Source organism: Pezoporus flaviventris, unplaced genomic scaffold (genome assembly GCF_033815535.1).
Source record: "Pezoporus flaviventris isolate CSIRO_AGI_PZ_B2104156 unplaced genomic scaffold, CSIRO_AGI_Pfla_v1 ptg000036l, whole genome shotgun sequence".
In the NCBI taxonomy this organism is placed as follows: Eukaryota; Metazoa; Chordata; class Aves; order Psittaciformes; family Psittacidae; genus Pezoporus; species Pezoporus flaviventris.
In genome coordinates, this window is record NW_026892584.1 from 15,698,469 (window position 1) to 15,720,034 (window position 21,566).

At 38.1% G+C, this 21,566-nt stretch overlaps 1 protein-coding gene across 23 annotated transcripts in view; it reads right to left on the reverse strand.

Annotated features, from left to right (window-relative positions):
• Positions 1–1,370: 1,370 nt before the first annotated feature.
• The window catches only part of GPHN (gephyrin), a 304,092-nt gene continuing 283,896 nt past the window's right edge, over positions 1,371–21,566 (reverse strand). For 12 of the 23 annotated variants that reach the window (XM_061463333.1, XM_061463331.1, XM_061463338.1 and 9 more), the window contains 6 exons: positions 11,702–11,789; positions 9,600–9,673; positions 6,912–6,976; positions 5,676–5,779; positions 4,417–4,513; positions 1,371–2,374 (listed from right to left, as the gene is read on the reverse strand). In XM_061463333.1, the coding sequence (XP_061319317.1) occupies positions 2,241–2,374; positions 4,417–4,513; positions 5,676–5,779; positions 6,912–6,976; positions 9,600–9,673; positions 11,702–11,789 (562 nt within the window). In that variant the 3' untranslated portion in view covers positions 1,371–2,240. Of the gene's footprint in view, positions 2,375–4,416; positions 4,514–5,675; positions 5,780–6,911; positions 6,977–9,599; positions 9,674–11,701; positions 11,790–21,233; positions 21,306–21,566 lie in introns of all 23 variants that reach the window. The other 11 variants (XM_061463321.1, XM_061463324.1, XM_061463316.1 and 8 more) reach the window with 1 other exon arrangement.

A 21,566-nucleotide genomic window follows, 5' to 3' on the forward strand; every position in this document is an offset into this window, starting at 1 on the left:
TGAACACTGGTCAAAGGCCATTACAAAAAAGATAGGGTAGCTAAAGCAGTTTATGCTGTCTCTGATTTGGAAAAAAAAAACCTCGATTAACCTCTAGATATTTTATTTGTTACAATGGTAATGAAGTGTTATGATGCCGAGATACTGTTTGAGATACAATTTAAATGCAGCCCAGTGTTACACGCAGCATTGTGCCAACTCTTCTGAGAAACATTTGTTTGTGTAATGGTTTTAATGTAAACCAGACCCAAGGTATTTCTGGCTGAGTTTCCTCACATTTCTCTTTTATCTTTGTCTAGCATTTCCAATTGCATACACAATCTCCCTCAGGTGGCTGTTACTGGTGTCCTTTATACATTTTAGATTCTCATTACATATGCTGCCTGTAATAACTTCTATGTAATAACCCTTTGGATTATAATAGGCAGTGTTCTACATTATTTCTGAGATAAGTTAACTCTTCTCTCTTTTTCTTCTTCGGTGGTTTCCAGTATTGGTACAGTCAACACAGGCATCCATTAATTTAACTTGATACTGTCCTGCTGCTGCACAGAGAGATCACAAACGTGGACATGTACTCCAGGAACACAGAAATAAGGTCAGCAAGTTCTGTTACTATTTTTCTGAATGATCAGTCCCTGGAATATATTTGAACATGGTGTATGCCCACCACCTGCCTTCAACCTTTGCAACGGCCTATGCAGGGAGTAATCAGGCTGTTCCACAGCAAAGAGTTTGATTTTAAAACCAGCCACAGGGATGGCCTCTGCGATTATCACAGAACTACAGCTCTGCTCCACTGTAGCAGTCAGGGTTCAAACCCAGTTTTCTGTGTCCTCCCTGAATAAGTCTTCAAAAAAAAATAAACCACTACAGACAAATGTCTGGCTCCATGAGTGGAGTTGATGGGATAGCATTTTACCCCTGAACTCCAAGAAGCAAGGTGTTGTAGGGAACTGATAGGGTCTTAATCCCAGATGAAATGTGAAATTACCAAAACACATAATCTGGAGACGGCTGAAAAGTCCCAGCATCTCATAGAAATAATAACAAAAATGAATGCTCTACCAAACTGCACACCGTGCAGCACAAGGGCTGTTTGCAACTGCTGTGCAATTCAGATGGGGAAAAAAGTAATCTCCAGCTTTGACTAGTCCAGCTGCAATCCTCCCCAAACGCTGCTTCCATTTTGTCCTTTGGGAGATGAGAGCGCTTACTCTGTATTTTCAGCTCACTCATGATACTGAGTGTACATGAGGGATGAGCCCTAGGTTCCACATACTATTTCCTTTCCTGTCCTCTTCCCCACCCCAAATACCCTCTCAAACCACTGTTTTCTTGGTTCAAACAACAAGGCTAAACAGGTGAAATTTTAAATAATGATTGAGGATTTTTTTATTCATTTAAGTTTCAATATCATTACAGAAAATGTTATGGTACAGAGTTGTTTAACATTGGTTTTATTTCTTTACTCATTTAATTTCCACACGAATGCTGGTAACACTAATATCTGTACAAGATCAGTCTTTGATTTTTTTAGTTTTCAGTTCTGTACATTTTTAAATGTATTGGTTAAAAAGGCTGTCAGCACTTAAGGAAGCAATTTTTTTGTTTGTTGAAATAAAAGGTATCCAGTTACTGCCCAAGAGTACGGAGCTGGGTGGCTGCTGGGACAAGAGAGATCCCTGAATGCGCAGCAAGGTGAGAAAACCTTGGGGCTTCACTGGGTTCCCAGTGCAGCCACTCCGCTTTTGGCACTGTGCACATCAACACGAGATACAAGATAAAGAACAAGCAGAAGCTCTCTGTGAAGCAGTTATGAAGCATACTAATAAGGGAAATCCAAGTGTTGTCTACGCTAGTATAAATAAGCAGACAGCCTTGTTTTAAGAGCATAAGTAGTTGTATCTTAAAGATGAGAAAAAACACAAGTTCTGCAGGCACCTACTGCTGTCTACTAAAAGCTACCGCTATTAGAACTAGCATTGAACACACAAAGCAATTGCAAGGAAAGGAAAAAGTTGCTTTGATATAATCAGAATAAATTTCTTTGTTAAGATTTGTTTTAAAGTTTTTTTTAAAAGGTATTTATTTAAATTCCATTTGAAATATAATTCAAGATGTTGACTATACTGATCAACTTTTATCCAAATCAGAAAAACTAGCTGTGCCGTTGCATATTACAGGATACAGTCAATGATATGTGGACATGCATCAAAGCTTCGCTCTTGCTGGTGGCATCATAGCCTTCCAATGACCATGACATCCACCACCTCCCCCTTGTGAAGTTCCACATACTGCTCTGTCTTTGGAGGTAGCATCAACAGTCCATTGGCACTGCGCATACTCATCAGACGACTGCTCATCTGATTCCCTATAGGAGAATGAGAGAAGAATTTCAGTTAAGTTTTCCACTATTTTCAAATGCTGCAACAAACCACGTGAAAAACAAGAGCTGCTCTTATGAAGATGTTCATGGTGCTAACTTATTCATAGAGCTGGGCTCTCACTGTTACAAGGTGGATGGAAACACAGAACTCTGCAGAGAATTAGTCACCCTCTCTTCGCCTTGGCTCTCAAAACCTTCATTCCCAGTGCTGACTGCTTTCCTATCTAACCTTCCACATTAGCTATACCTTATATCTCGTCATAGTAAATTGCTTTTCTGTTGGAATTTCTAATCCTATCAAAATTACTTTATTTCTCAATTTGTATACCTAATATGATTGTAGAAAGACAAATCAACACACTCTAGAATGTTCTTAATACACTGTTATAGAGTATATAGAATAAATTTATTCTATCTGGATAGTCTCATTAGCATTACTAGCTTAGCACTAATAGCTGAAGTAGCTGAAGCCACAAGTGCCGATGGAGAAAACTTTTGATAAGACTAATGTTGCTGACACAGAACTAGCTGAATCTGGCAGGTGTGAGCAGAATGAAGACGATAAGGACCAAGGAAACAGCTCCAAGAGAATGAGGTAACTTCAGAAGAAGGCCTGGTGACAAAGAAAACCAATCAGAAATCAAGAGATGACCAACCAGAGTTAAGTGATTGCCATGTGGTATGGGTATAACTGGAGGGCATGATCTGGGGTAGAGTTCCCTCTCCAGAGGCACCCAGCTCGAGCAGTAACCTGAGAACTAACAAGATAGGAACTGGAAACCTTCACTTTGACTTCACACTTTTCAGCACAATCCTAGGGTTGGACCATAGGTGGCCAGCTGAGTAAATCCATAACATACACCACCTCAAAAGAGTGAGTTTCTCTGGGACACTGAGCTTCACAACATTCTCTGAAGAAAAACAGTATCATATTGGTAGTACTGACAAAAAACAAAAAACAAAAACCAAAAAAAGCAATAAAAAGTTGTGTTCTTTAGTTTCTTGGGTTTTAAACCTGCAGACTGACAGAGAAATCATTCCAGACAATCTGTTTGTGTAAGGAAAGAAGTGGTGCACAATAAAACAAGAGTTAAACCAAATACAGCGTTATAGATGTAAGTAATACCTTGACTTAAACCTGGAAATATGTCAGAGGCTGTGTGATCTTGGGAGTCAACGGTAAGAACTTCCTCTGAATAAACAGTAAGAGTCATTTCAGCTAATGTTTACCCTGTGAAGAATTGTATAGAGTGCTTTGTATTGAACAATTTGAATGCAGCAAAAAGGCAATTAGTTGTTTAAGGACCTCAGTCTCTTGAGTAACTGGTAGTCAGTCTTCCAGGGCTATACAGCTAATAAAGTATTCAAATATAGTATTTACCTTCACTGCAGCTGAGTATCCCTAGGGGGCAAACATGACTAAGAAAAGCCTTGGTCTGCTTTAAAAGAACACACATAACCTCTGATATCTCTTCTACTTTTCCAGTTCAGCTAGAATCACACTTTTATCTGTATTATTCCTACCTAGGCTTCAACTTGTGTTTCATTAGTACATGCACAAGAGCATGAGTACGCAAATGCATCTGTGAGTGCAAGTGGGTGGATGTTTATGAAAAGAAACGTATGCACATAGCAAGCATACAGGTGTGGTGTGTGTATAAAGGCAGGTTATTCAGATAAAGGAAGTTTTAATGGTTAAGTTGGTAAGTCTTATCATGACTGTATTTTATAATAATGTACATAGAATCACAGAATCGTAGAATCAGCTAGGTTGGAAAAGACCTTCAAGATCAAGTCCAACCGTGCCCAAGGACTGCCAAGTCCACCACTAAACCATGTTATTAAGGACCTCATCTACTCGTTTTTTGAACATGTATGGATGTGCAGAAGTGTGCCAGCAAATCAGCCTGAATAAAGAAGGTTATATGAAAAAATGTGTGCACACACTTGGCTGTTTTTAGACATGTACGTAGGAAGGCAAGGACCTGTGTGAGCGTGTCTGCCAGTCTGTGCGATGGGGCACTAACCTGTACTCTGTGCCCAAGGTAGAGGTTCTTGGTGATGCCAAGTCAGTATGCACCGATGATATTCTGGGCGGGGGTCCAATTTTACATCACATGATAACTGTAGAATAAAAGGATGAAAATGTCACATTCAGACTGCACTAAGATAACAGAATCATCTGCTCAATTGTTTTTCCTTAAAAATAGTCTTCTTAAAGACTTGCATTTTGAGGTCAGATGGTGTCTAGTGCAAGATCAAAAGCTGCTGAAAGCAGAGACTGCAGTATTTAAGGAAAATACAACTGTGATATTATAATATTGCTCCTTTACTGGGAGTTTAAAAACAGTACTTCTCTGGAAAAAAAGCTTTTTCATTTCTTGTCTCTGCATTACACTGATAAAGATAAAAATGTTATTTGCATTCAAAATCCTGCTAGCTCTGACAAAAGGGAAATGGCCATTTTTGAAATGAAAAGACATACAAGGGATGGCTCACAATGGAATTTAATGGAACACATTGGAAAATACACGCAAAAGTGAGAGTCACTACAAATTGCTCTGTTTCAGAATATTTTAGCTGTAAGACAAGGAAAAATCTGGATGCCTGAGGAAGTGTGCAAGGGATAAGCAGCAAGAGTAAACTGCATAGCCACGAACACTAGGAAAACTAGAAAAAATAATGTGTCCCTTGGTATTTTATTTTAATCAAAAATAGAAGAATGAAGAATCATGCATTATAACAATATACCTTGCATCTACATTAAACAGAGTTGCAATGCCCATGATTTCCTCTAAAAATGAAATGAGTAGTTTAAGGGACTTATATTGCTTGGGGGTGTGTGTGGAGTAGGGACTCATGTGGGCTACTTGTATAAATAACTTAAGAACAGAAAGCTTTAAAGCTGTATTTTCCATTGCTAGTACAGAACTATCCACCTCTTCAGGTATTCCCAGATTACTCTGCATTTTTTACCACAGGTTAAAACCATTTATTTTTATTTTTTTTTTACCCAGGAAAAGTGTCCTTTCTGCCTGACTGACAAACGACTGCCGCTGCACCTGTGTATCTTGCTCTATTAAATGGTCATCTGACTCTTAGAAATTTTGGGACTGAATATTTGGGACACAGAGATTGAGAATGTGTCTCTGTTTTGTGTGAACTTCCTTCAACTTGCCAGAATTAGTGTAGGGGTCAGATTCCACAAACAAGACAGCCTTGCAGAGCCTGAAGAACTGTGCTTCAACATCTTAAGAGATTTTTAAATAGAAGACAAGCTTCTTACCCTGGCTTTGATAATGGTGGGCCGAGGATCCAGGATACCCTGCATTTTCCTCAGTGCGGGTACAACAAAGAGATTACAGGTGACAACAGCTGAGACAGGGTTGCCTGTAGGACAAAGAATAGTTGGTGGTGACTCCCTCTTGATTTACTCCGTGAAATGCTGGAAGTGATCTAATGTTTTTTATAGCAATTGCACTTCTAAAGGACTCTAAAGAGCTCTTCATGCTATGTACAGGAAACATTTCATTCAAGACTGGACTGGCATATGGGGCCTACTGCGTACATGGATAGGTCCTAGCAGATAGGGCTCTTGATTCATGATTAAGGTTTTCAAGACCTATGGAAAAATAACTTTTAATTCTCTAACAGAGTGGCAAAATGCTTTCATACAAATTCTGAGAATTCTACTGATTTATACATTTTCTATTGGCTTATAAGAGACGTGTATGACCAACATCTGTCAAACAAAACTTGATTCATGCATCTGCACTTCCCTAGGTGACAGTTCTAAAATAAACACTATGATCAGACAGATGATCCATTGAGCTGTCCCCTGGAAGAAAATGTACTGCAGCAACTAAAATAAGAGAGAGAAAGAGCACTAAGATGCATCTGAAAACCACCAGCTTATCAAGAGGAGGATTCCTTGTGTAGTCAGAAATCCAGGCAAATCCAGAGCAAGAGGAATAAAACAAATTCTTCCTGATTTAGAGGATAGAGATTTGTAGCCATTTCCCCAAGAAAATGTTTATTCTGAGTGGCTATTTCCAAGGAATAGCAGCACCAGGTGATGCTGCCCTCTTTTGGATCCACGATACGGTCACGATTGAATAAAAGAATTCTGTGACATGTTCCTTGGCACTCCCTCGCTTTTGTTTCCGTTTTCAATATGTCAGAGTGGATGCACTGACTTACACACAGAGAATATTTACGGTGAAGGCAGAGGGAGCTGTGGGAAAAAAGCACCCCTGCACAGTACCACTTCCAAAACCCAAGGAAATTGTTGGATGGAAGAAAGCATAAGGCCTGTACACTGGCAAATCCTGAGGACAGGAACAAGAAAGAACTCCTCAATATACCTCTGTAAGTCTGTCCCTTCTGGAAATTTCTCAGAAAACCTCACAGGTACCTTCCTTAGGGATGCCAGCACCAGACACAGGTGCTGTGAAATGTCACTGTTTTGTCTCATATCCATCATATATTCACGACAACAAAAGTAATCCACAAAACATCTTACCTGGGAGTGCAAAGATTATTTTTCTTACACCATCAATATCCAGAGTTGCAAAAGTTGTTGGCAGGCTATGAAAAAAGAAAGATATTTAATATCTGCACTAGACTTGGTTTGAACATTATTACATTATTATTTAAAACATTTGGAAAAGAAAACAAAACAGGATCTCTCTCAGCAGTTCGTTAGCACCTGCTGCTTATTCCATACTGGGGGTGTAATCCTCTCTTTGCGATGACAGAACAATTAGTTTTTCTTGGTATTCAGCTATGAAGTTTTAAGTAGATGATTTTCCTTGTGAAACAGCCAAGAGCAGATGAACTAGTACTCAAAAATCTAAATCCTGTCTTCATGCTAGAAACCAATTAACAAATAAGCAATACTGAAATGCATTACAGAGCTGTATTCGTTTTCATATAAGGCTCTCCAAATTCTTTGTAATAATAGTAACTTTAATTTCCCTTACTCCAGTGCCTACAGCAGTAGTGACAATGGAGCAGTATTTCAGAGCAGCAAATGCTAGCTAGTCTGCAGATGAACACATTCAGATAAGCAGGCAGAGCTGCAGTCAGGTTAAGACCTATGTCTATCAGTAAAGAGCTCTCTCCATCTTTCAGAGCTGCTCCCAAGTGTTATTTAGTGACTTGTTATCAGGGCTATTACAAATAGGACAGAAATGTGATGGCTCAAGAAGATGGCTGGCAAAGAAAAGGTACTCATTTCTGAAAAAATGTTTTCTATATACCTATTTTAATAGCATCCTTTTAAACATTAGAAATGATACTTTGTAGGAACAATAGTTAGGCTGAGTTTCTTGGCTTTATCTTGAACTAAGAGCAGACAATAGTGGCGGACCAGAAGCAATTCTGGAGATTTGCCACACTTTGATCATTACTACCTAGTTTTGTACCTGCTAGGACTAATCAATATCCTATTTTACCAAGGCAAGTTGGTGTTGGAAGTTTTTGTTTTGAAGTGTCTCTAACATAATGGGAACTATGTGCTAGACCTCCAAATCTTATCACCAGTACACAAACTGAGGCACAAAAAAACTAATAGCTAATTCATATTTACTGAAAACTCTGAATTCTCAGAGTTCAACACCAGCAAAGGTAAAGTCTTCCAGTATTTTCTCCTGGCAGTGCTGCTAGGCAAGATTCAACTTTTCATTATCTCAGCGACTTTTAAATCAAGTGGAAGAATGGTAGATCCCAGGCAACTTGCTGCAGTAGGGTAGTGCATCAAAATACAGGCCAACAAAACAAATTCTGACTTCAGTCTTGGAACTTAGTCAAGTGAATTCTTCCCAATATAGTAATCACAATTAATCTCTAAGGCCTTTTAAGACAGAATTAATAAAAACTAAGACACAATATTTGCTAGTGGACTACAGCCAATGAAAATGAGTGTGCTTACATTCTCAGTAAGATTAGATGACCAAATGCTTTGGTAGCAGCAAGAAATAACTTTCTTACAGAATAAAATGAAAATGGATGCTTGGGGAAAATAAATTTCTTAAAGCTTTTCTGGCTAGTTATTAAAACTTTATTGCTACAAGTCTACAGAGGGATCACCAGAGGAAAGAACTACGTTTGCTTTCAGGTAAGCCAGACCAGAATTTAATATTCTGAATTCTCTAAATCAGGTTATGCATTCTTGTCAGCAGCAGATCCCAGTTTTGGGACTTCCCCATACTGGCTGTAGCAGTAAGACAGAAGCAGTGAACAATTTCCATGCCTTCATCCAGCATGGGAGACTCTTTCAGCTCACTTGTTCCCTTTACGTAAGGGAGCTGCTGGTCATAACAGCAGAAGCACCAAACCCACATGGGCTGTATGCAGAGACAGTAAAAGTTTTGTCTGTTTTCACAGCAAAAACCACTTTCTGTTCTGCTCCCTGGCAACAGTTACAGGCTAGAGGGAATCATTCCTCGAAGCTGCACTTGGCCTTGTGTTACTGGACTGTGCCAATAACCCAGCTGGCAAACAAAGTGCACTCCATTGTTAGTGAGGCAGAGCAGTAGACATCTTTCTGCTGCCGTACTGTGAAAGGGAACCCTCTCTTTTACATACATGTTTTCATTTTCTCAACAAAGCAGACTTCCAGACTCATTAATGTGCAGTGCTACAGCAAAGGAAAGCAATGCTGAAACAGTTTTCTGAGGCAAACTAAACGCACAAAGGATTGTGTTTACTTTAAAATTACTATGTTCAATATGTTAGATAAAACTCTGTAAATTAGCTGTCCTTTCACCTCTCTAAAGAAATTGCTTGTTTGCAAGGATATGACTTAGGCAAATTTTGACGTGAAATAAGATGTCAGGTAAGCAAACCAGCAGCTAAATGTCCTTGTTTTCCAGTTGTTTCATAACAATGTCAACATCTGAGCTCTCTGATCACAGTGAAGACTGTGGCAACATTTACAGCATGCTGCTTTCCCCCCAGTCGCCAAGCTTGATTTGCAACAGTTTATCAGAGAAACATCTTTTAGTGATAAAAAGTAACCTCTCTGTTCCACTTAATTTCACCCATAAAGATGCTGAATAATCTGAACAGGATTGATTTTGCTTCTTTTCCCATATATATTTATCATGTGCAGCGTATTTGGAAAACTGAAATGTACTGAAGCACTTCTACAGGATATTTGGCCCACTACAGACCCCATCTATGCTGCCTAAGTAGAAAGATTTCTTACCCTGGTTTCATAAAAACTCTGCCGAAGTGAATCTGTGCATGAAGATCAATATCCAGCACCTGTTTAAGATAGTCCTGTTCAAATTCAAAAGAGAAAACCAATTAAGTAACATCGAAGTGGCTTAAATCATCCAAGCATTCAAAGCAATTAATTAATATCAAATGAAGATGAAAGACTTTTCGTATCCTGAAAGTGCTACAGTCCAGTGGGGAATTTCCAGTATTTGAAAAAAGTATTTTCAAAAAGATGTGGTGAAGAACAGACTCAGTTTAGGTGCCAAACCTGACTCCATGAGGACACAGTAATGCATTTACTTAAACATCAGCTGCAGCACCAGAATCTTAGAGGACCCTACAAATACCTACTACTAAAACATTCTCTATGTCAAAGATGGAAAAAAACCTGTATGGTTCAAAGTTAAGACTTAAAATCATCAAGTTATTTAATTTTTGCCATGGAAGCTATCTAGCAGTAGATTTAGAAATCTCCTAGTACTTCTGAAATCAATACTGTACTGTAGAAATCACAGTTTTCCAGGATACTGGAATTACTGCAATTTCTTGGGGACACAGTCTAATTCACAGTGGCTGGGGTTAACAGTCCTTAGAAGGAAAATACTGTGGGTAGCTTGTGTGTTAAAGTTAAATGATTTTGCATAAATACAATTGATCCAGTTATTAAACCAAACTGAATTACTTGTTTAGCCTTTCTTGAAACTTGCTGTGTTTCAAGATGTAGTATCCTGTCTGTTGTGTTTAGTGAGATTAAAGACAAGGGACATAACAGTCATCTGTGGAGAGAGATTATTGTAGCAGTAAATCTGAAGCTCCCTTGCAGTTTTCCCATCTTTCTCTCTCTTTTGTGTCTTTTTAGTGTGTGTTCAAATACTCAGAAAGCAGCAACTTGTTTTCAGCCAGGCATGAATTCTAAATATTTTTTTACTTTCGATTTACTTTCTGGATGTTCACAGTTATTTCATTAAAACTGCTGAAAGCTCAGTATTGGAGGCGTAACCATCAGGGCAATATACAGTCTATGACCACATGCTGTTGCCTCAAATTCAGACTGGAGAGAAATTAGCCAGAAGGCATGAACACCTGCAAGACCATCCAGCAGATCGGTCACCTCCAAGTGTCCCTGTCTCTGCACTATGCTGCTGCGTTCCCGATTTAAAGAGGAGCACTTGTCCTTGATTATTTTTCTAAGACTAGTGAGGACAATAATGGGATTGAAAGTAATTGACACTGGTTGAACTACTTAGCCATTTTCATGATGTATCCAACAACATGATTTCTACTCAGAAAAGTGACAAAAACAGCATTCATGTCTGCCATCTCCAAATGACTGTCTTAGTATCTGATATTATAAAAGGAGAGATGTTTCTTTTACCTGCCAAACTCACAGATTCAGCCTGGGATCAAAAAGTAATCTGAGTTTTCCTTGAGTCATGATTAATAAATGTCCTGCAGGTTCATCTACGCCCCACCAGCATCTGTGTATCCCTATTTTCTCTGATGGTTTTGGCACAGGGATTATCAACAGGAACTCAATCAACAATTCTGTTAATGATTCAAAAGGCAAATATATCAGCTCACTGCGTCTCATATGTATTGCCTCTGTAGGACTATCAGGTGCAAAATGTGATAAAACTATTTTTGTAACAGATAGAGCTTTGGCATATTCAGGAGACAGATCTGCTGAGCAAGAACAAGCTATTTATATACTCAGGTTGCTTTTCCAAGTGCTTTCAAAGTAGCTTTATTCCATCTACTTTTACCAGCTCTAAGAATAAAAGGAAGTCTGTTGCCTTCATGTGCTATTAACCAAACACCTTACTCATCATAATTATATAAATTATTCCTGAAATAAAAACACATTTGCAAATCAAGAATTAGAATTTTCCCTGTTGTACAGTTATAAGAACATAGGGAATGAGGATAGTGCTGGAGACTATTTTCTTGATTAGTTCACATTTAAGTGTTCCAAAAAAAGTAAGAGCCCTTTTTAACTAAACATTAATACAAAGGTAAAAGCTCTGATGATAGACTCTGGCTTGACATTCTTACATATATTGTAGGAAGTTATACTTAAATTTAGCATACCTTTTCCCCCATAGATACACCTCCTGATGTAATGATGACATCAGCACGGCTGATACCCTCATTCAGTGCATTCAGTAAATCATCTGGGCTACAGAAAAGAACAGGCAAGTGGATTAATGGCATAGAACTAGTATGAGTTGTAGCGTAAGCAAGTGTCTGTGTGCACACAGATGTATACACACACACGTATTTTAAAAAAGAGATATAGCTCCTGGATAATATAAGCTCCTTCCTTTGTTAAGACTCCACCCTGCTCTACTCAATACAGTCTCATTAAGTGAACACCACACCATTTGGCACCTTTGCAACAGGAGCTTTGCAACAGGAACATTGGGATACTTTAAGCTGGGACTGAAGAACACTAACAGAGGTGTCAAAAAGTATGCAATTTGCACAGTAGGTAGCAATATAAATTATGACTTAGATGAACTGACAGGGCTATATAAAGGGACTTGACCCATGAAAATTACTGGCCACCAAGCAGGCTGCCATACTACCTGTCTAGATTATTTGATGTGTGCAAAACTAGGGGTAAGACTCCAAACTTTTATTAATGAAAAGTGGGAATAAATCCTTTGTCTATCTTCTCCATCGGAGGGCTCTGCAGCAAAGCCAGCTGTACATCCACTTCATCTTGAAAAAACACAATCTGTCCTGTTCAAATGTCTATTTAACTTCTCGAGAAACAGTGTAGGGGGAGATGTGACATTCCTCCATACAAAGAGTACAACTGAAAAGATGACGGATAGAAGCCGAATGTATTTCAGTTTTGGTGTCTTAACTATTTTGGTTTTGTTTGTTGTTTTTTGTTTGGTTTTTTTTTTTCAGATCTGAACTAGTGCAGAAACTTAATAATACAGCTTATGTAAGACCAAAGGAATTCAAAAGAATCCTCAAGTTATTAAATACCTACTTTTACATTTGTGAACTGACCAGAAGCTGGCCAGTTGCTATGACTGTATGTAACATTCCCTCAACAGTATGTTTTCATTTCAGTGATTTTCAAAGTTTTTCATGGAAGGCTGTTCTTCTTAGAATGCTAGCGATTGTATATTCACCTAGAATACAGCACTTCAGTTAAATGCCACACTACAATTACAAAATACCATTATTGGTTATCAAGGCTTTGCAGGCTGCAGGTGGCATACGGGCTGCTCTTTGGGAGCTTTGGCTAGATTTCAATAAAAGACAGAATCACTGCAGTTATTTTGGGGTTTGAGCTGGGAACAGGAAAATCAGAACTACGCAAGTCCTGGTTGACCTTTCAGAGACTAACAGAAACGGTGTATTTCAAAAGGTCTCAGAAAGAAAAATCTTTTCTTCTGAGCATCCTGTCTTTGCCCATGGTTTATTGAAATCAAAGCAGCAGCTAGCATTATGTGGTGCTGTGCACACCACAATTTATGTCACACAAGAAAGACTTTGCTCCCTCACTGAATAGGCATCTCAAGTGCATGCAACCCTGCACACCTCTCACCTCCTCACCAGAGAGCCCTTACATGTCCTCTAACCTGGTCATGCCTTAACAGGCAGAAAGACTCAAGCCCCTTTCTCCACCATGTCCAGTGACTGATGCAGCATCTTCTTTGGTATCACAGCGTGGTTATTCTCAAAAACTTTTTATTTGTGTTGGTTGCATCCGCTGTTTAGGGTCATATTTCTTTGTAAGAGGTAGGCAACAAACTACAGCAAATCTGTCCTAAAGAAGGGCAGACTGCTGGTGCCATACAGCAGGCTACAATCAATTAGATAAAATTATACCCTATCATTGTTTTAGAGGAAACAGTGGTTTCAGGTATTGTGGTACACCTCCACAACCTTTATTTAGTGTATTGGTATCTCTGATACTCTAAATGGCCTATAATGAATGGTTGAATTCTGTTTTCTTTGGGAGAAAATACAGAACACACGGACTTGAGCAAAACCATCTTCTTTGATCTTCAGGAAACAGACATTTTCTCAGCTCCCCTTTTGAAATCTCAGGATCATTTTACCCAAAATCCAGGTAAGTCTTCACTAATTGTTGAAGGCAAGAGGAAAGAAGCAAGTCTGCTGCTGGCTGCTCTCAGTATCTTCTTCAGAACCAAGTGTTTCATATTGATTGTCTTACTAATAATCAGTATGTAGTAAGACATTGCTTAACATCATTATAGAGTGTTTAATAGGAAAAGTCTCACAAGATCTAAGCATTCCTTAATCCTTGCCAATGAGGACTGGAGTGCAGACTGGAATGCAACAGGGAATACGTATTCTTTACACAGTTTGATAGAGGTCTTCCTGAAGCTTGATGACAGTCAGACACACTACTATTACTAGGCTAAGACTGCTTTCAGTATATTTTTCTCATTAGGTTGTGATGCAGCTGAGGACCTTCTGGAGCTTTCTTCAGGCTGTTTCATTTTATCTTGCTTAATTATTAAAGAGTTTTCCATAGGTAGCAAGACCACCTGTCTGAGGACATGCTAAGTCTGAATTGTAAAGTGCGCTTGTTTTTGGTTGTGGTTTGAGAATAATGGAAAACAGTGAAAAGCAGTCAAGTGTATATTTAACTGCTGTTAAACAGAATGGAAGTTATCCTACTTACATACCAAATATATATATATGTGTGTATATATATAAAATTACTTAACAAAGGAAAAAAACAAACAAACCCCAAACAAGCCCAAGTTCAGACCAGGTGAGGACTCAATTCACACCTTTGTTTATGAGGGCAGCATATCACTGGAGTAGTTCATCGTACATTTTTTTTTATTACATGCCACGTAAAATGTTGAAATTAGTTGAGTATTTTTAGCATTTCCAGTTGAATGACCTGTATAATATATCCCTTTCTTTACTATCTGTATTATGCAAGACACTTAAAAATTCTACCACTAAAACTTTACGCAACCAATAGCACTGCCTATCACCTTCGGATAGCTGCAAAATGCACTGAATCCTTCCAAAATCAGAGATGAGATAGAAATCTTATTACAATAAGTGGAATTATTATGCTAGCTTGGCTTTTATTCTGACAGAGAGAGACATTTACAGAATTCTCTCTCTTTTCTTTGCAGAAGGTTTCTCTCTTTTTAACACATTGGTCGCATTTCTTTTTGCCACTCAAATCTGTCTAACTTTCTATTCTACTTGAGTCTGGCAGTTCCGTGACTCAGCAATTAACACAAAACACTCATTACAGGGGTCACCTGCTGTAATCTTCAATCAAGACTGCAGCGAACGTTTTCCTTGCCTTTAGTTGAATTAATGCACAGAGTTATCATTCAAATGTCTATTAACACATATTTGTGTTCTGACATATAATCAGATAAGAAGATGCTACTTCTTGTTTAATTTGTTGTATAGCAATGAGCAGCTTCTCCTTTGGATTGTCATGGAAAAAAGAATAAAGTGAAGACAATTAACTGATGAAAGAATAGATAAAGTAACTTCGGCATCTGAGCATAAGAGGAAAAAATTGTTCAAAAAGGCCTGTGACAAATCACCATGAAGCTGAGACATAACACTCATTGAGCAGGTACAAATTGCAAACTATGTTCTGGCCATTGCCAGGGACAGGATAAAGGATTAGCTAGACTAATGGTCTAATTTAGTATGATAAATCCTTTAAAATGTCTTGTGAAAGTGCTACTCTTGGATTTTTTGTCTCCATGGACAGAACTGTAACAGGTCTCAAATATAATGGTGAATACCTTAATCAATGTAAAGTAGATTTTGATGGGAAGTCTCATTTCCAGATGGCAAAACTGTTCTGTTTCATCTGGTGATTTTCAAAGCCAGAGTGACACTGTGCACAAGAAGGGAGTGCGCTTTTCTAACATGCTGCAATTGATTGGAAAAATTGCATTCCCTCTATGTTTCTTATCACATCCCAGCATCTTCTGTAAATACAACTAAGGAAAGTTGTTCTAGAACAATTACACACAGTTTATGAAACTATTCATATAGGTAAGAAAGCACAAATCCAACCTTTTTATCAACATCAGAAATCCCCATCTACAGCAGATTGTGTCCGTACAAGTATTATATGTATTGTACATATATTCTTGAAAAGTGCAGACATAATACTTTGCATAAAGAAACCATGTACTTTTAAGTATACCTTTATATTATCTGCTAATTTTGTCAGTCTGATAAACAGAGTATCTCTGTTTAACACTACCTCAGTTTCCTGACCCTCTTTATACAGAATGGAGCAGAATGAGCTGTACAATCTGGAAATTAGTCGGAGGGTGTGTGCTGTATAGTGGCAGCAGAATGTGTAAAATCCAATAAGCAGATACATGACACTGCAGTTGACATGCCACTTGATTTCACTAATTTGAAGAGCGGGCTTGCAGGATGGCAGGATACCAGAATAGGAACGCTTTCTGGATTCATGAAAAATTCTGATTATCAAAGCTAGTTTGTGGAAAACTGTTACACAGCACTTGATTACTAAGCTGTCTTTGAACTGAAAAGATACGAATGAGCTTAAAAGCTTGAACAGGAAAATTATGCAAGCCTCATTAAAACAGACATCAGCCATGTAGGAGATATTTTTCTTTATCTCCCTCAAAAGAAAGTACAGTACAGCCAAGAATTCTCAGTGTTTTAAGTGCCATTTTGAAGTACCCTAAATTACAGTGTAATTTTCTCTTTCAAATAGAAATCAACATCTGTTAATTCATTTCTGTTGATCCTATTGTGTGCTTCACTGTCATTAATTACAAATCTGTCAGCCTTTTCAGTGATACAACCCTTAACACCAGCAGTTTGATACATGCAATTAAAATGCTCAGTGTTATAATTAAATTTAGAAAACAAGTTAACAACAAATGGTGGTCTGAATCACCTACTACTTTGCAGTAAAATGAGTTATCCCTGTAAAAATTGCACTGGAACATGCAGTTAGGACTGTCTTATCAAGCCATTGTCAAAGTACAAAATCCACAGTTCACTACTAATTTCCAGGACCATTTCCACCAAATTCTTTGCCACAGTAGTCTCATTCATTCAAATAAACCTCAATACCTGACAGTCATTTCCAGTCCTTGCTGTTCATTGCCATATACAGCTATTACTGTTGGGTGGCTAACAGAAACACTTGTACTGTACTCCGGGCTTTATAAATCCAAGTCTTGTGGAAACCCATACTTGCAAAATTTGTGCATGCAAACCATCACAGTTAGCCCCTTAAACCTGAGTGCTTTATGGATATATTGGACACAGATACATAAAGATATACATGCACTATAGTGCACCAGAGGCATGCAGAAGTGTCTGTTGTGAGTACAAAAGCAGAGCTCAATAACCTTTCTTGCCTACTGTTTTACTTTATTTGAAAGCATCTCAAGTATTTCATTTATATGCTGAAATAATGACTCCTTCAGGCACGACTGCTCACAGATTCAGCAGAGCTACAGGTTCCTGGACGCACAGTGAAAACTGAAGTACTACCAGTGATCCTACATCAGTCACACACTAAAGACCAAAGGAGATCAGCTGCTCCTCTGAACTACAGCAGTTGACTGCAAACTTCAAAAGTCTATGCGCCGTCTGTAGGTACCCTGGGTTTAGCACATTCTGGCCATGCTCACACAAACTGGGAACAGTGGTTTGTGCTAATTTTGCATCTTACGAGGTCTTTTTTCTGCTATACAGATCTCCCAGAAGAGGATATATAACTAAGGTACAAGGACCTGCCAGAAATTCCTCTTGTATGCAAAGATCCCAATTAAGCTTCCAGTTCCACATCAGAAAAAGGAACACCTCCAAAACAAAAAAGACTTTACCAAAGTAAAACTTTCATAAAAATCAAAATCCAAAGATACTGTACTTACTGTACTCAAACAGAGATCTCATCAAGCTCAATGACATTTCTGTTTGAGGAAATATGGGATATGGATTTGATCCATTATGATTAACTTGCATTTTTCTTCTTGTGCTCATTCAGTTGAGGTGACAGACTTAAAAATGAATAGCCGAATGCAGCTAGGCATAAAGACAAAGCCTGTCACACACTTCTCACTTCATGGCCAAGATGAATATTTTGTATATCAGAAATTTGCAGGATGCAGATTAGTGATTAGGTGCTATATTAGGTTTAGCCAGCTAAACCCATCTTCTGTGGAATGTAATACTGAATGTAATCTAATGAATATATTTCAATGTATTTCAATGCATGTATTCAATGAATGAATATTTGAATGTAATAGGAATTCTGTGTTTTGGCTAGTCTGGTTTTCTAAGGCAGAAGAAGATCTGATTTTGATGATGTATGTAGGAACATATGGGCACTCTTCTGAAACTGTATTTGTTTAAAAATTCTCCAGTGTATTTCATCATGTTCTCACAATGTTTCTTCCTTCTACCTTCTGTGGCATTTCCCTAGATCACTTTGAACAGATGCACTGTGTTTTCCCTAAGAATATAGGCCAGCTTGCGAGGAAAGCTGGAATAATTACAGCAGCTTCTGGCTTGTTCAACATGACTATGTAAGTTTTGTCTATCTGATAACAACATAAAAGAATCTGTCTTTGCTACTTTTTGCTGGTCCCTTAACTGCTGCTGCTGCAAATAAGAATGCTATTTTGCAGAGTATTCTTTTTCATGTTACATTTATGAACTCAAAGAGACTTTGATCAGAGGTCTTCAACTCTTGCTGAAGTTACCATGAGATCTGCATAATGACTTCAGCTTTTTCTCTGTCTCCGTATCTTGATGACAACCACTGTTTTCATGAACTATTTCAGAAGACTTCCACTCATATATATGCTAGAACAACAAGAGAGTAGAAAGGTCCACAGGAAAAGGTCCCATGTTGCAGAAGCCAGGTGCTTCTGTACTATGGAACATTTCTACATGAAGGAATTTACACTGCTGATGGTTGGGTCCTGAGCTGCATTCTTGTCTGCTGCTTGTGTACGTTCATCTGCAAGCATTTGCTTGTGAATTGTAATTACTATTTTTTTCATCAATGCTGGAAGAACAGGACCTTTGATAGAACAGGAGCTTTATAATTCAGGTGCTGTCAATTATATTGAGCCCTGAATGTAAGAAAAGGCCTGAGAACAGCTGGTTGCATTAATTAATAAATCATCCCCGAATACTTTACTGGCTGGAGAAAGGGAATCCTATCCCAACACTTTCCAGAAGTCTATTAGTTTTTCCAAGAAGTTGGCTGGCATTTCACTGGTAAAGATAATAGCTTCTGTTTTATCTTCCTTCTTATGAAAGAGGTGAATCTATATGGAGTCACGGAAAAGTTTTCACTTTTGGAGTGAAAAATATTCAACAGTTGTAGCTGGGTTGAAATAATATAACACATATATAGAACTTATATAATATATATAACTGATTATACAACTTATACATAACATATATAACTTATGTATAATTGAGTGATTACACCACACAATACAATAATCAATGTCTCAATAATCAGACATTGCTCATCAGTAAAGATGACAGGGCAGTGGTGAGTCTGAAGCGTAAATGCTGTTCTGCAGTTAATTCTTTCAGACATAACTGAAAGTAAAATAGTGTGAACAATGTAATTAGTGACAATCGCTTGTATGTTGCAAACAGTATTACAAAGTCTGACATGCAGCGACATGGTATTTGGTACATTATGGTATAACAGAATTTATTACATTTTCATTTTGCTTTAACTTCAATTTTAAGTAAATTTTAAATAAATTTAAACTGAATTTAAAGTAAATTCATCCCTTGCGTAAACGGATATAACTGCTACTGAACTACAGTATGGATGTCTCTATGACAGGTAGAAATGCAGTCCCTAAAGGCAATGCTTCCAAATGGAGGCTTTCTCTGTAAAGATCCACCTTTTACAGAACCACAACTTAGTCACTTGGAAAAATGTCTGTTTTCAGAAGAAAAAGGAGCTGGAAGCCACAGGTCAGAGACAATATAAAAAGGCCTTTTAAAATTCCCTGCCATCAGCTATGTCTTAACCCAAATAGTTATGTTTTTAGAAAATGTCAAATGAAGTATGACATTGATTTTTGTTTACTAAAACATAGTACAAATTATCCAAGAAGAGTAAACTACAGAAATAAGTGAAGAGAAGGAACTGAAAGAGAAACTTACTCTGTCTGAGACCAGCAAGTCAATTTTTTGACAGTCGTTAGCTGACGGAAGGAACTAGACCTTCATTTATCTCTAGGATACTGGACTATATTCCTTCAAGCACACAGCATTTCCTTACTGCTCATGCTTTGGGCAGCAAGGTTTTATTCTAGGGTCCTTTTTTTTGTTGATGCTTTCCCCAGCACTGATTAGATGAGTAGATGAGTTTAATGATGGGGCTCATTTAATGTGTCCTCTGGATTTAGGCTATTAGCAATGATATGTGACTTCCATGAGGTATTCCAAGTTAATCACCCGCTTGGTAGCTTTCAGCTTCTAAGCAATTTCTGATAAAGCAGACAGTCTATATTATGTTCTTCACATTCATCTAAAATGTTTTAAAGATGACAGGTTTTCATAAACCAACTGCAGTTCATTTTTTGGGATGTGTAGTGTCCAGCTTAAGATTCTAATGGGTTGATCTCTTTAGTCAATTTAATGAGGAAAACCTAAATCTATGACAATGTGGTTTCAGCATGAACAACCAATTGCTAAAGAGTTTTAGAAGGCTAAGGATATAGCAGATTGATACAATAATGAGTACAGAAACTTGTTTTTCTAGTTTGCAAAGTAAGCATTAAGCTGTAATTCAATCCCCCAACTTTTTGTTGTAAAAACAGGCTGATTAACCTCAGTGAGGATCCTCACATGAATGAAGTTTTTGGGTACTAGCCCAAAATAGGTTTTTCATTACTTTCAGCCTGTATTTAATTCCTATAAGAATCAAACTATAGAAACTAATTTTTCTGTTTGTTAATGGAGAAAATGACAGGTGGTACACACTCACTCTGTTATCACTCCTGCCCCTTTGGCCTGTCTGTGATAGGAGGTAAGTTCTGTAAATTAATCTATATTGTTAAACCATCCCCCTAAATAAGATCTAGCATACAACTGTACATGTATTTTAGAAAAAAGTGTACTCATAGTTTAGAGAGTTCATGAGCATTCCAGTTAGCCTGCTCTAGAGATGATCAGCACGTTAATGGAAAAACAAGTATGCAGGTATGACTGAAGAGTCTTAACTGTGATTTCCCTAGAGCTGTACTCCTCTACTACCTTCAAGCAGGTTTCTTCCTAATTTACTGTATTTTTCAAGGGAAAAGACTTGACAGATAAAGATATTTGCTGCTACTGGTGAGTAATGTAAACATTCCTGGTATTAACAGAACTTCAATTTTACTAATGTTGTGGAGCCATGTATGTCTACGGTGCACTGGTGCATAAGAACTTAACTGACAAGGCAATGTTATTTAATTGACAGAATAAAAATACCATTTCCTTCTGTATGGCAACAACCTGTAAAATCTGTGCTCCAAGCTCTGTACTGACAGACATCTAGTCAAGCCTGCCTGTGAGCATGCATGTGTCTCAACTTCCCAAGTGTTTTAAAAACAGTGCTCACCAATCTGGTAGGCCTGTCTCCGCAGTGTTCTGGAAGCTCTGTGTCCCTTCTTCTTTAAAAACATCTGGCTTCCTGAGGGTAAAGGAAGCAGAAGGGGTATAATAAAGAGCTAGGGAAGGAGAGAGGCTCCTGGGGTGAAAGGAATACTCTGTGCCCAGCTATGTCCCCCTTAGTGGCTCTGAATATTCAAAATCATCATGGGAAATGCTTCCTCTCTGCAAGGCCAGTCAGCAGAAGAGACAGGGAGTGCATAGGAACTTTTCTGTCACAGTTTTGACAGGGTTCTCACAAGGATGAAGAGTGAAGTTGTGGACCAATTTAGGCTCAACTGGG